At 41.0% G+C, this 12,886-nt stretch overlaps 1 protein-coding gene across 6 annotated transcripts in view; it reads right to left on the reverse strand.

Moving 5' to 3' along the window:
- Positions 1-12,886, reverse strand: part of cc2d2a (coiled-coil and C2 domain containing 2A) — a 110,100-nt gene that overhangs the window by 27,317 nt on the left and 69,897 nt on the right. For all 6 annotated transcript variants that reach the window (XM_061977493.2, XM_061977494.2, XM_061977497.2 and 3 more), the window contains 5 exons: positions 7,649-7,816; positions 7,525-7,582; positions 7,354-7,463; positions 5,572-5,668; positions 5,383-5,481 (listed from right to left, as the gene is read on the reverse strand). In XM_061977493.2, the coding sequence (XP_061833477.2) occupies positions 5,383-5,481; positions 5,572-5,668; positions 7,354-7,463; positions 7,525-7,582; positions 7,649-7,816 (532 nt within the window). The remainder of the gene's footprint in view (positions 1-5,382; positions 5,482-5,571; positions 5,669-7,353; positions 7,464-7,524; positions 7,583-7,648; positions 7,817-12,886) is intronic.

Consider the following 12,886-nt stretch of genomic DNA (forward strand, 5'->3'; position numbering starts at 1 on the left):
ACAACATGAGTGTGTAGCATGTATTTTATGTTCTGTGTGTGACACAACATGAGTGTGTAGCATGTATTTATGGTCTGTGTGTGACACAACATGAATGTGTAGCATGTATTTATGGTCTGTGTGTGACGCAACATGAATGTGTAGCATGTATTTATGGTCTGTGTGTGACACAACATGAGTGTGTAGCATGTATTTTATGTTCTGTGTGTGACGCAACACGAATGTGTAACATGTATTTTATTTTCTGTGTGTGACAACATGAGTGTGTAGCATGTATTTATGGTCTGTGTGTGACACAACATGATGTGTAGCATGTATTTATGGTCTGTGTGTGACACAACATGAGTGTGTAGCATGTATTTATGTTCTGTGTGTGACACAACATGAATGTGTAGCATGTATTTTTGGTCTGTGTGTGACGCAACACGAATGTGTAACATGTATTTTATGTTCTGTGTGTGACACAACATGAGTGTGTAGCATGTATTTTATGTTATGTGTGTGACACAACATGAATGCGTAGCATGTATTTATGGTCTGTGTGTGACACAACATGAATGTGTAGCATGTATTTATGGTCTGTGTGTGACACAACATGAGTGTGTAGCATGCATTTATGGTCGGTGTGTGACGCAGCATGAATGTGTAGCATGTGGCGGGCACTAGGACCATGCTCACACTCAGCAGAATGGGTGTGGTTTGTGTGTCTTCTTGGGCACACTATAAAAGTGCATATTTTGTATTATTGTACATTCTCATGTTGGCAGTCTTACAATAAAGACCTGAGAGAAACAACGCTGTGTTTCTTGCATTTGCCACAAGCATGTATTTATGATCTGTGTGTGACACAACATGAATGTGTAGCATGTATTTATGGTCTGTGTGTGACGCAACATGAATGTGTAGCATGTATTTATGGTCTGTGTGTGACACAACATGAATGTGTAGCATGTATTTATGGTCTGTGTGTGACACAACATGAATGTGTAGCATGTATTTATGGTCTGTGTGTGACACAACATGAATGTGTAGCATGTATTTATGGTCTGTGTGTGACACAACATGAATGTGTAGCATGTATTTATGGTCTGTGTGTGACACAACATGAATGTGTAGCATGTATTTATGGTCTGTGTGTGACACAACATGAATGTGTAGCATGTATTTATGGTCTGTGTGTGACACAACATGGATGTGTAACATGTATTTATGGTCTGTGTGTGACAGAACATGAATGTGTAGCATGTATTTATGGTCTGTGTGTGACACAACATGAATGTGTAGCATGTATTTATAGTCTGTGTGTGACGCAACATGAGTGTGTAGCATGTCCTTAATGGTCTGTGTGTGACACAACAGGAGTGTGTAGCATGTCTTTAATGGCCTGTGTGTGACACAACATGAGTGTGTAGCATGTCTTTAATGGTCTGTGTGTGACACAACATGAATGTGTAGCATGTATTTTTGGTCTGTGTGTGACGCAACACGAATGTGTAGCATGTATTTTATGTTCTGTGTGTGACACAACATGAATGCGTAGCATGTATTTATGGTCTGTGTGTGACGCAACATGAATGCGTAGCATGTATTTATGGTCTGTGTGTGACGCAACATGAATGTGTAGCATGTATTTATGGTCTGTGTGTGACACAACATGAGTGTGTAGCATGCATTTATGGTCGGTGTGTGACGCAGCATGAATGTGTAGCATGTATTTATGGTCTGTGTGTGACGCAACATGAATGCGTAGCATGTATTTATGGTCTGTGTGTGACGCAACATGAATGTGTAGCATGTATTTATGGTCTGTGTGTGACACAACATGAGTGTGTAGCATGCATTTATGGTCGGTGTGTGACGCAGCATGAATGTGTAGCATGTATTTATGTTCTGTATGTGACACAACATGAGTGTGTAGCATGTATTTATGTTCTGTGTGTGACACAACATGAATGTGTAGCATGTATTTATGGTCTGTGTGTGACACAACATGAGTGTGTAGCATGTCTTTAATGGTCTGTGTGTGACGCAACATGAATGTGTAGCATGTATTTATGGTCTGTGTGTGACACAACATGAGTGTGTAGCATGTATTTATGGTCTGTGTGTGACACATGAATGTGTAGCATGTATTTATGGTCTGTGTGTGACACAACATGAATGTGTAGCATGTATTTATGGTCTGTGTGTGACACAACATGAGTGTGTAGCATGTCCTTAATGGTCTGTGTGTGACACAACATGAATGTGTAGCATGTCCTTAATGGTCTGTGTGTGACACAACAGGAGTGTGTAGCATGTCTTTAATGGCCTGTGTGTAACACAACATGAGTGTGTAGCATGTCTTTAATGGTCTGTGTGTGACACAACATGAATGTGTAGCATGTATTTTTGGTCTGTGTGTGACGCAACACGAATGTGTAGCATGTATTTTATGTTATGTGTGTGACACAACATGAATGCGTAGCATGTATTTATGGTCTGTGTGTGACGCAACATGAATGTGTAGCATGTATTTATGGTCTGTGTGTGACACAACATGAGTGTGTAGCATGCATTTATGGTCGGTGTGTGACGCAGCATGAATGTGTAGCATGTATTTATGTTCTGTATGTGACACAACATGAGTGTGTAGCATGTATTTATGTTCTGTGTGTGACACAACATGAATGTGTAGCATGTATTTATGGTCTGTGTGTGACACAACATGAGTGTGTAGCATGTCTTTAATGGTCTGTGTGTGACGCAACATGAATGTGTAGCATGTATTTATGGTCTGTGTGTGACACAACATGAATGTGTAGCATGTATTTATGGTCTGTGTGTGACGCAACATGAATGTGTAGCATGTATTTATGGTCTGTGTGTGACGCAACATGAATGTGTAGCATGTATTTATGGTCTGTGTGTGACACAACATGAATGTGTAGCATGTATTTATGGTCTGTGTGTGACACAACATGAATGTGTAGCATGTATTTATGGTCTGTGTGTGACGCAACATGAATGTGTAGCATGTATTTATGGTCTGTGTGTGACACAACATGAATGTGTAGCATGTATTTATGGTCTGTGTGTGACACAACATGAATGTGTAGCATGTATTTATGGTCTGTGTGTGACACAACATGGATGTGTAACATGTATTTATGGTCTGTGTGTGACAGAACATGAATGTGTAGCATGTATTTATGGTCTGTGTGTGACACAACATGAATGTGTAGCATGTATTTATAGTCTGTGTGTGACGCAACATGAGTGTGTAGCATGTCCTTAATGGTCTGTGTGTGACACAACATGAGTGTGTAGCATGTCTTTAATGGCCTGTGTGTGACACAACATGAGTGTGTAGCATGTCTTTAATGGTCTGTGTGTGACACAACATGAATGTGTAGCATGTATTTTTGGTCTGTGTGTGACGCAACACGAATGTGTAGCATGTATTTTATGTTATGTGTGTGACACACCATGAATGCGTAGCATGTATTTATGGTCTGTGTGTGACGCAACATGAATGTGTAGCATGTATTTATGGTCTGTGTGTGACACAACATGAGTGTGTAGCATGCATTTATGGTCGGTGTGTGACGCAGCATGAATGTGTAGCATGTATTTATGTTCTGTATGTGACACAACATGAGTGTGTAGCATGTATTTATGTTCTGTGTGTGACACAACATGAATGTGTAGCATGTATTTATGGTCTGTGTGTGACACAACATGAGTGTGTAGCATGTCTTTAATGGTCTGTGTGTGACGCAACATGAATGTGTAGCATGTATTTATGTTCTGTGTGTGACACAACATGAATGTGTAGCATGTATTTATGGTCTGTGTGTGACACAACATGAGTGTGTAGCATGTCTTTAATGGTCTGTGTGTGACGCAACATGAATGTGTAGCATGTATTTATGGTCTGTGTGTGACACAACATGAATGTGTAGCATGTATTTATGGTCTGTGTGTGACACAACATGAATGTGTAGCATGTATTTATGGTCTGTGTGTGACACAACATGAGTGTGTAGCATGTATTTATGGTCTGTGTGTGACGCAACATGAATGTGTAGCATGTATTTATGGTCTGTGTGTGACACAACATGAGTGTGTAGCATGTCTTTAATGGTCTGTGTGTGACGCAACATGAATGTGTAGCATGTATTTATGGTCTGTGTGTGACACAACATGAGTGTGTAGCATGTATTTATGGTCTGTGTGTGACACATGAATGTGTAGCATGTATTTATGGTCTGTGTGTGACACAACATGAATGTGTAGCATGTATTTATGGTCTGTGTGTGACACAACATGAGTGTGTAGCATGTCTTTAATGGTCTGTGTGTGACGCAACATGAATGTGTAGCATGTATTTATGGTCTGTGTGTGACACAACATGAGTGTGTAGCATGTATTTATGGTCTGTGTGTGACACATGAATGTGTAGCATGTATTTATGGTCTGTGTGTGACACAACATGAATGTGTAGCATGTATTTATGGTCTGTGTGTGACACAACATGAATGTGTAGCATGTATTTATGGTCTGTGTGTGACACAACATGAGTGTGTAGCATGTATTTATGGTCTGTGTGTGACGCAACATGAATGTGTAGCATGTATTTATGGTCTGTGTGTGACACAACATGAATGTGTAGCATGTATTTATGGTCTGTGTGTGACGCAACATGAGTGTGTAGCATGTATTTTATGTTCTGTGTGTGACACAACATGAATGTGTAGCATGTCTTTAATGGTCTGTGTGTGACGCAACATGAGTGTGTAGCATGTGTGTGTGACGCAACATGAGTGTGTAGCATGTGTGTGTGACGCAACATGAGTGCGTAGCAGGTGTGTGTGACGCAACATGAGTGTGTAGCATGTGTGTGTGACGCAACATGAGTGCGTAGCAGGTGTGTGTGACGCAACATGAGTGTGTAGCATGTGTGTGTGACGCAACATGAGTGCGTAGCATGTGTGTGTGACGCAACATGAGTGTGTAGCATGTGTGTGTGACGCAACATGAGTGTGTAGCATGTGTGTGTGACGCAACATGAGTGTGTAGCGTGTGTGTGACGCAACATGAGTGCGTAGCATGTGTGTGTGACGCAACATGAGTGTGTAGCATGTGTGTGTGACGCAACATGAGTGTGTAGTATGTGTGTGTGACGCAACATGAGTGTGTAGCATGTGTGTGTGACGCAACATGAGTGTGTAGCATGTGTGTGTGACGCAACATGAGTGTGTAGCATGTGTGTGTGACGCAACATGAGTGTGTAGCATGTGTGTGTGACGCAACATGAGTGTGTAGCATGTGTGTGTGACGCAACATGAGTGTGTAGCATGTGTGTGTGATGCAACATGAGTGTGTAGCATGTCTCCTCACCCTGCACTGGGAGTAGATGGTGCTGAAAGGGATCTTGACAGAACCCAACCAGTGCTTCTCAAGGCGAGTGTGCACAGATTTGCCTTTTTCTTCGTCACTCTGCGGAGGAGTGGCAAAGATGACGACATCATCAGTATTGCGTCATTACATCATCAGTATTGCGTCATGCCACGCAAGCAAAGGACTCACCACTCCGATTTCATGAAGCACCTCATCAAACACGTTGATGAAGACCTCGTCTTTGAGCGACTGCAAGCTGGCAATGCTGTAGTCTCCATTAGGTGCACTGAGGACGACAACATGGGGACATGACAGGTGCAACATGTACTGATGGAAGTATAAGTACACATGTGTGTATTGATGGAAGTATAAGTACACATGTGTGTATTGATGGAAGTATACCTATACATGTGTGTAGTGATTAGTGATGGAAGTACAAGCATAAATGGTAACTTTGATGGAAGTATAAGTATAAATGGTAGTATTGATGGTGGTATAAGTATACATGGTAGTATTGTTGGTAGTACCAGTATAAATGTGTGTATTGTTGGTAGTACCAGTATAAATGTGTGTATTGTTGGTAGTACAAGTATAAATGTGTGTATTGTTGGTAGTACCAGTATAAATGTGTGTATTGATGGTAGTACCAGTATAAATGTGTGTATTGATGGTAGTACAAGTATAAATGTGTGTATTAATGGTAGTACAAGTATAAATGTGTGTATTGATGGTAGTACAAGTATAAATGTGTGTATTGATGGTAGTACAAGTATAAATGTGTGTATTAATGGTAGTACAAGTATAAATGTGTGTATTGATAGTAGTACAAGTATAAATGTGTGTATTGATGGTAGTTAAGTATAAATGTGTGTATTAATGGTAGTACAAGTATAAATGTGTGTATTGATGGTCGTACAAGTATAAATGTGTGTATTGCTGGTAGTACGAGTATAAATGTGTGTATTGATGGTAGTACAAGTATACATGTGTGTATTGATAGTACAAGTATACATGTGTGTATTGATGGTAGTACAAGTATTAATGTGTGTAGTGATGGTAGTACGAGTATAAATGTGTGTATTGATGGTAGTACAAGTATAAATGTGTGTATTGATGGTAGTACAAGTGTAAATGTGTGTTGATGGTAATACAAGTATAAATGTGTGTATTGATGGTAGTATAAGTATAAATGTGTGTATTGATGGTAGTACAAGTATAAATGTGTGTATTGATGGTAGTACAAGTATAAATGTGTGTATTGATGGTAGTACAAATATAAATGTGTATCGATGGTAGTACAAGTATAAATGTGTGTATTGATGGTAGTACAAGTATAAATGTGTGTATTGATGGTAGTACAAGTATAAATGTGTGTATTGATGGTAGTACAAGTATAAATGTGTGTATTGATAGTAGTACAAGTATAAATGTGTGTATTGATGGTAGTATAAGTATAAATGTGTGTATTGATGGTAGTACAAGTATAAATGTGTGTATTGATGGTAGCACAAGTATAAATGTGTGTATTGATGGTAGTACGAGTATAAATGTGTGTATTGATGGTAGTACGAGTATAAATGTGTGTATTGATGGTAGTACAAGTATAAATGTGTGTATTGATGGTAGTACAAGTATAAATGTGTGTATTGATGGTAGTACGAGTATAAATGTGTGTATTGATGGTAGTACGAGTATAAATGTGTGTATTGATGGTAGTACAAGTATAAATGTGTGTATTGATGGTAGTACAAGTATAAATGTGTGTATTGCTGGTAGTACGAGTATAAATGTGTGTATTGATGGTAGTACAAGTATACATGTGTGTATTGATAGTACAAGTATACATGTGTGTATTGATGGTAGTACAAGTATTAATGTGTGTAGTGATGGTAGTACGAGTATAAATGTGTGTATTGATGGTAGTACAAGTATAAATGTGTGTAACATGAGAGGGAGACAAGCCAGGCGGACCTGAAAGGCAGCTGCAGTTCTTCGTTCCAGCAGGGGTTGGGTCCATCGGCCGTGGTGGTCTGGAGCACGTTGCGCTGGAAGGAGACCTCCACAAAGGGTCTGACCTGGACCTAGGTCACATGACAGCAGCATGAGGAGGACGTGGAAGTAGGAGGCGAGTGCCGGTCCTACCTGGCCCAGCAACCAGTCGCCGGCCTGCATGCCGCCCTGTGACGTCTGTGCCGCTTTGCTGAGGAAGCACTTTTTTTTTAGATAGCACATTCAGTGTCGGGGGCGGCGAAGCGACCACGCTCACCTGCTAGGGGGGCGGCGCACCGGGATGTCGTAGGCTCGCAGGATGTTGACCAGCAGTTTGATGTCGCCGTCAGAGAGGTTCTGAGCCGTCACTTTCTTCCTCTCCTTCCTCTGAGGCTTCAGCGGACGCTTGGGTTCGGCCAGGTGGAAAAGGTTGAGTCCCAGAATCCTGTGGGTCCCGCAAACATGGTCTTAGTGCAAGTCAGGGCAACAACAAGGCTCAGTCCCACCAGGAATGAAAGCAGGCCTCAAAACAGAAACATGTCCCCTAAATACCTTTGTCCTTGAAGAACTACAAGTTAGAAATGGTAAATGAGACCTTGACCCGAGATTTGTTTACTAATAAAAATACAGTAGGGATCCAATTTAGATGAAGATCAGTTAGACAATGGCGACTGCTCGAGCGGCGAATAGAAACATGTCCCCAAAAATACCTTGGTCCTTGAAAAACTACAAATTAGAAATGTTAAACGAGACCTTGACCCGAGATTAGCTTACTAATAAAAATACAGTACGGCTCCAATTTCGAGGAAGATCACTTTAACAATAGCGACTGCTCGAGCGGCGAATAGAAACATGTCCCCAAAATACCTTTGTTCTTGAAGATCTACAAATTAGAAATGGTAAAAGAGGCCTTGACCCGAGATTAGTTTACTAACAGAAATACAGTAGGGCTCCAAGTTAGATGAAAATCAGTTAGACAATAGCGACTGCTCGAGCGGCGAATAGAATCATGTCCCCAAAATACCTTTGTCCTTGAAGAACTACGAGTTAGAAATGGTAAACGAGACCTTGACCCGAGATGAGCTTACTAATAAAAATCCAGTAGGGCTCTAAGTTCGAGGAAGCTTAGTTAGACAATGGTGACTGCTCGAGCGACAAATAGAAACATGTCCCCAAAATAACTATGTCCTTGAAAAACTACAAGTTAGAAATGGTAAACGAGACCTTGACCTGAGAATAGCTTACTAATAAAAATACAGTAGGGCTCCAAGTTAGATGATAATCAGTTAGACAATGGTGACTGCTCGAGCGGCGAATAGAAACATGTCCCCAAAATACCTTTGTCCTTGAAGTACTATGAGTTACAAATGGTAAACGAGACCTTGACCCGAGATTAGCTTACTAATAAAAATCCAGTAGGGCTCCAAGTTCGAGGAAGCTCAGTTAGACAATGGCGACTGCTCGAGCGGCGAATAGAAACATGTCCCCAAAATAACTTTGTCCTTGAAAAACTACAAGTTAGAAATGGTAAACGAGACCTTGACCCGAGAATAGCTTACTAATAAAAATACAGTAGGGCTCCAAGTTAGATGAAAATCAGTTAGACAATGGTGACTGCTCGAGGGGCGAATAGAAACATGTCCCCAAAATACCTTTGTCCTTGAAGTACTACGAGTTAAAAATGGTAAACGAGACCTTGACCCGAGATTAGCTTACTAATAAAAATCCAGTAGGGCTCCAAGTTCGAGGGAGGTCAGTTTGACAATGGCGACTGCTCGAGCGGCGAATAGAAACATGTCCCCAAAATACCTTTGTCCTTGAAGATCTATAAGTTAGAAATGGTAAAAGAGACCTTGACCCGAGATTAGCTTACTAATAAAAATACAGTAAGGCTCCAAGTTAGATAAAGATCAGTTAGACAATGGTGACTGCTCGAGGGGCGAATAGAATCATGTCCCCAAAATACCTTTGTCCTTGAAGAACTACGGGTTAGAAATAGTAAACGAGACCTCGACCCGAGATTAGCTTACTAATAAAAATACAGTACGGCTCCAATTTCGAGGAAGATCACTTTAACAATAGCGACTGCTCGAGCGGCGAATAGAAACATGTCCCCAAAATACCTTTGTTCTTGAAGATCTACAAATTAGAAATGGTAAAAGAGACCTTGACCCGAGATTAGTTTACTAACAGAAATACAGTAGGGCTCCAAGTTAGATGAAAATCAGTTAGACAATAGCGACTGCTCGAGCGGCGAATAGAATCATGTCCCCAAAATACCTTTGTCCTTGAAGAATTACGAGTTAGAAATGGTAAACGAGACCTTGACCCGAGATTAGCTTACTAATAAAAATCCAGTAGGGCTCTAAGTTCGAGGAAGCTTAGTTAGACAATGGTGACTGCTCGAGCGACAAATAGAAACATGTCCCCAAAATAACCATGTCCTTGAAAAACTACAAGTTAGAAATGGTAAACGAGACCTTGACCTGAGAATAGCTTACTAATAAAAATACAGTAGGGCTCCAAGTTAGATGATAATCAGTTAGACAATGGTGACTGCTCGAGCGGCGAATAGAAACATGTCCCCAAAATACCTTTGTCCTTGAAGTACTATGAGTTACAAATGGTAAACGAGACCTTGACCCGAGATTAGCTTACTAATAAAAATCCAGTAGGGCTCCAAGTTCGAGGAAGCTCAGTTAGACAATGGCGACTGCTCGAGCGGCGAATAGAAACATGTCCCCAAAATAACTTTGTCCTTGAAAAACTACAAGTTAGAAATGGTAAACGAGACCTTGACCCGAGAATAGCTTACTAATAAAAATACAGTAGGGCTCCAAGTTAGATGAAAATCAGTTAGACAATGGTGACTGCTCGAGGGGCGAATAGAAACATGTCCCCAAAATACCTTTGTCCTTGAAGTACTACGAGTTAAAAATGGTAAACGAGACCTTGACCCGAGATTAGCTTACTAATAAAAATCCAGTAGGGCTCCAAGTTCGAGGGAGGTCAGTTTGACAATGGCGACTGCTCGAGCGACGAATAGAAACATGTCCCCAAAATAACTTTGTCCTTGAAAAACTACAAGTTAGAAATGGTAAACGAGACCTTGACCCGAGAATAGCTTACTAATAAAAATACAGTAGGGCTCCAAGTTAGATGAAGATCAGTTAGACAATGGTGACTGCTCGAGGGGCGAATAGAAACATGTCCCCAAAATACCATTGTCCTTGAAGTACTACGAGTTACAAATGGTAAACGAGACCTTGACCCGAGATTAGCTTACTAATAAAAATCCAGTAGGGCTCCAAGTTCGAGGAAGCTCAGTAAGACAATGGCGACTGCTCGAGCGGCGAATAGAAACATGTCCCCAAAATAACTTTGTCCTTGAAAAATTACAAGTTAGAAATGGTAAACGAGACCTTGACCCGAGAATAGCTTACTAATAAAAATACAGTAGGGCTCCAAGTTAGATGAAAATCAGTTAGACAATGGTGACTGCTCGAGGGGCGAATAGAAACATGTCCCCAAAATACCTTTGTCCTTGAAGTACTACAAGTTAGAAATGGTAAACGAGACCTTGACCCGAGATTAGCTTACTAATAAAAATACAGTAGGGCTCCAATTTCGAGGAAGATCACTTTGACAATAGCGACGGTTCGAGCGGCGAAGAGAATCATGTCCCCAAAATAACTTTGTCCTTGAAAAATTACAAGTTAGAAATGGTAAACGAGACCTTGACCCGAGAATAGCTTACTAATAAAAATACAGTAGGGCTCCAAGTTAGATGAAAATCAGTTAGACAATGGTGACTGCTCGAGGGGCGAATAGAAACATGTCCCCAAAATGCCTTTGTCCTTGAAGATCTACGAGTAAGAAATGGTAAAAGAGACTTTGACCCGAGATTAGCTTACTAATAAAAATACAGTAGGGCTCCAAGTTCGAGGGAGGTCAGTTTGACAATGGCGACTGCTCGAGCGGCGAATAGAAACAAGTCCCCAAAATACCTTTGTCCTTGAAGATCTATAAGTTAGAAATGGTAAAAGAGACCTTGACCCGAGATTAGCTTACTAATAAAAATACAGTAGGGCTCCAATTTCGAGGAAGATCACTTTGACAATAGCGACGGTTCGAGCGGCGAAGAGAATCATGTCCCCAAAATACCTTTGTCCTTGAAGATCTACGAGTAAGAAATGGTAAAAGAGACTTTGACCCGAGATTAGCTTACTAATAAAAATACAGTAGGGCTCCAATTTCGAAAAAGATCACTTTGACAATAGCGACGGCTCGAGCGGCGGATATAATCATGTCCCCAAAATACCTTTGTCCTTGAAGATCTACGAGTAAGAAATGGTAAAAGAGACCTTGACCCGAGATTATCTTACTAATAAAAATCCAGTAGGGCTCCAAGTTCGAGGAAGCTCAGTTAGACAATGGCGACTGCTCGAGCGGCGAATAGAAACACGTCCCCAAAATAACTTTGTCCTTGAAAAACTACAAGTTAGAAATGGTAAACGAGACCTTGACCCGAGAATAGCTTACTAATAAAAATACAGTAGGGCTCCAAGTTAGATGAAAATCAGTTAGACAATGGTGACTGCTCGAGGGGCGAATAGAAACATGTCCCCAAAATACCTTTGTCCTTGAAGTACTACGAGTTAAAAATGGTAAACGAGACCTTGACCCGAGATTAGCTTACTAATAAAAATACAGTAGGGCTCCAAGTTCGAGGGAGGTCAGTTTGACAATGGCGACTGCTCGAGCGGCGAATAGAAACAAGTCCCCAAAATACCTTTGTCCTTGAAGATCTATAAGTTAGAAATGGTAAAAGAGACCTTGACCCGAGATTAGCTTACTAATAAAAATACAGTAGGGCTCCAATTTCGAGGAAGATCGCTTTGACAATAGCGACGGCTCGAGTGGCGAATAGAATCATGTCCCCAAAATACCTTTGTCCTTGAAGATCTACAAGTTAGAAATGGTAAAAGAGACTTTGACCCGAGATTAGCTTACTAATAAAAACACAGTAGGGCTCCAATTTCGAGGAAGATCACTTTAACAACAGCGACGGCTCGAGCGGCGAATAGAATCATGTCCCCAAAATACCTTTGTCCTTGAAGATCTACGAGTAAGAAATGGTAAAAGAGACCTTGACCCGAGATTAGCTTACTAATAAAAATACAGTAGGGATCCAAGTTCGAGGAAGATCACTTTGACAATAGCGACTGCTCGAGCGGCGAATAGACACTAGTCGTTGAAAATAAATACGAGTCTGACTTTGAAGGAGGACAAGGAGGACCACAAGTAAGATGTCCTGGTGGGACTGAGCTCCTACTGGGCTGGGTTGTGGGCAGGGAGGCAAGCAAGAAGAAGTCACGTACCCTGGACCAGCACCACTGTTAAACATGCACAGCAGGAGAAAGAAGGAGAGATGAATGCCAGAGCAGAAAAGTTGCAAGTCAAGAAAAAGCCCCACAACCCACTGAGCGTGTTTTCAAAGAGCGCCGCCTAGAAC

Source organism: Nerophis lumbriciformis, linkage group LG18 (assembly GCF_033978685.3).
Source record: "Nerophis lumbriciformis linkage group LG18, RoL_Nlum_v2.1, whole genome shotgun sequence".
NCBI classification, from domain to species: domain Eukaryota; kingdom Metazoa; phylum Chordata; class Actinopteri; order Syngnathiformes; family Syngnathidae; genus Nerophis; species Nerophis lumbriciformis.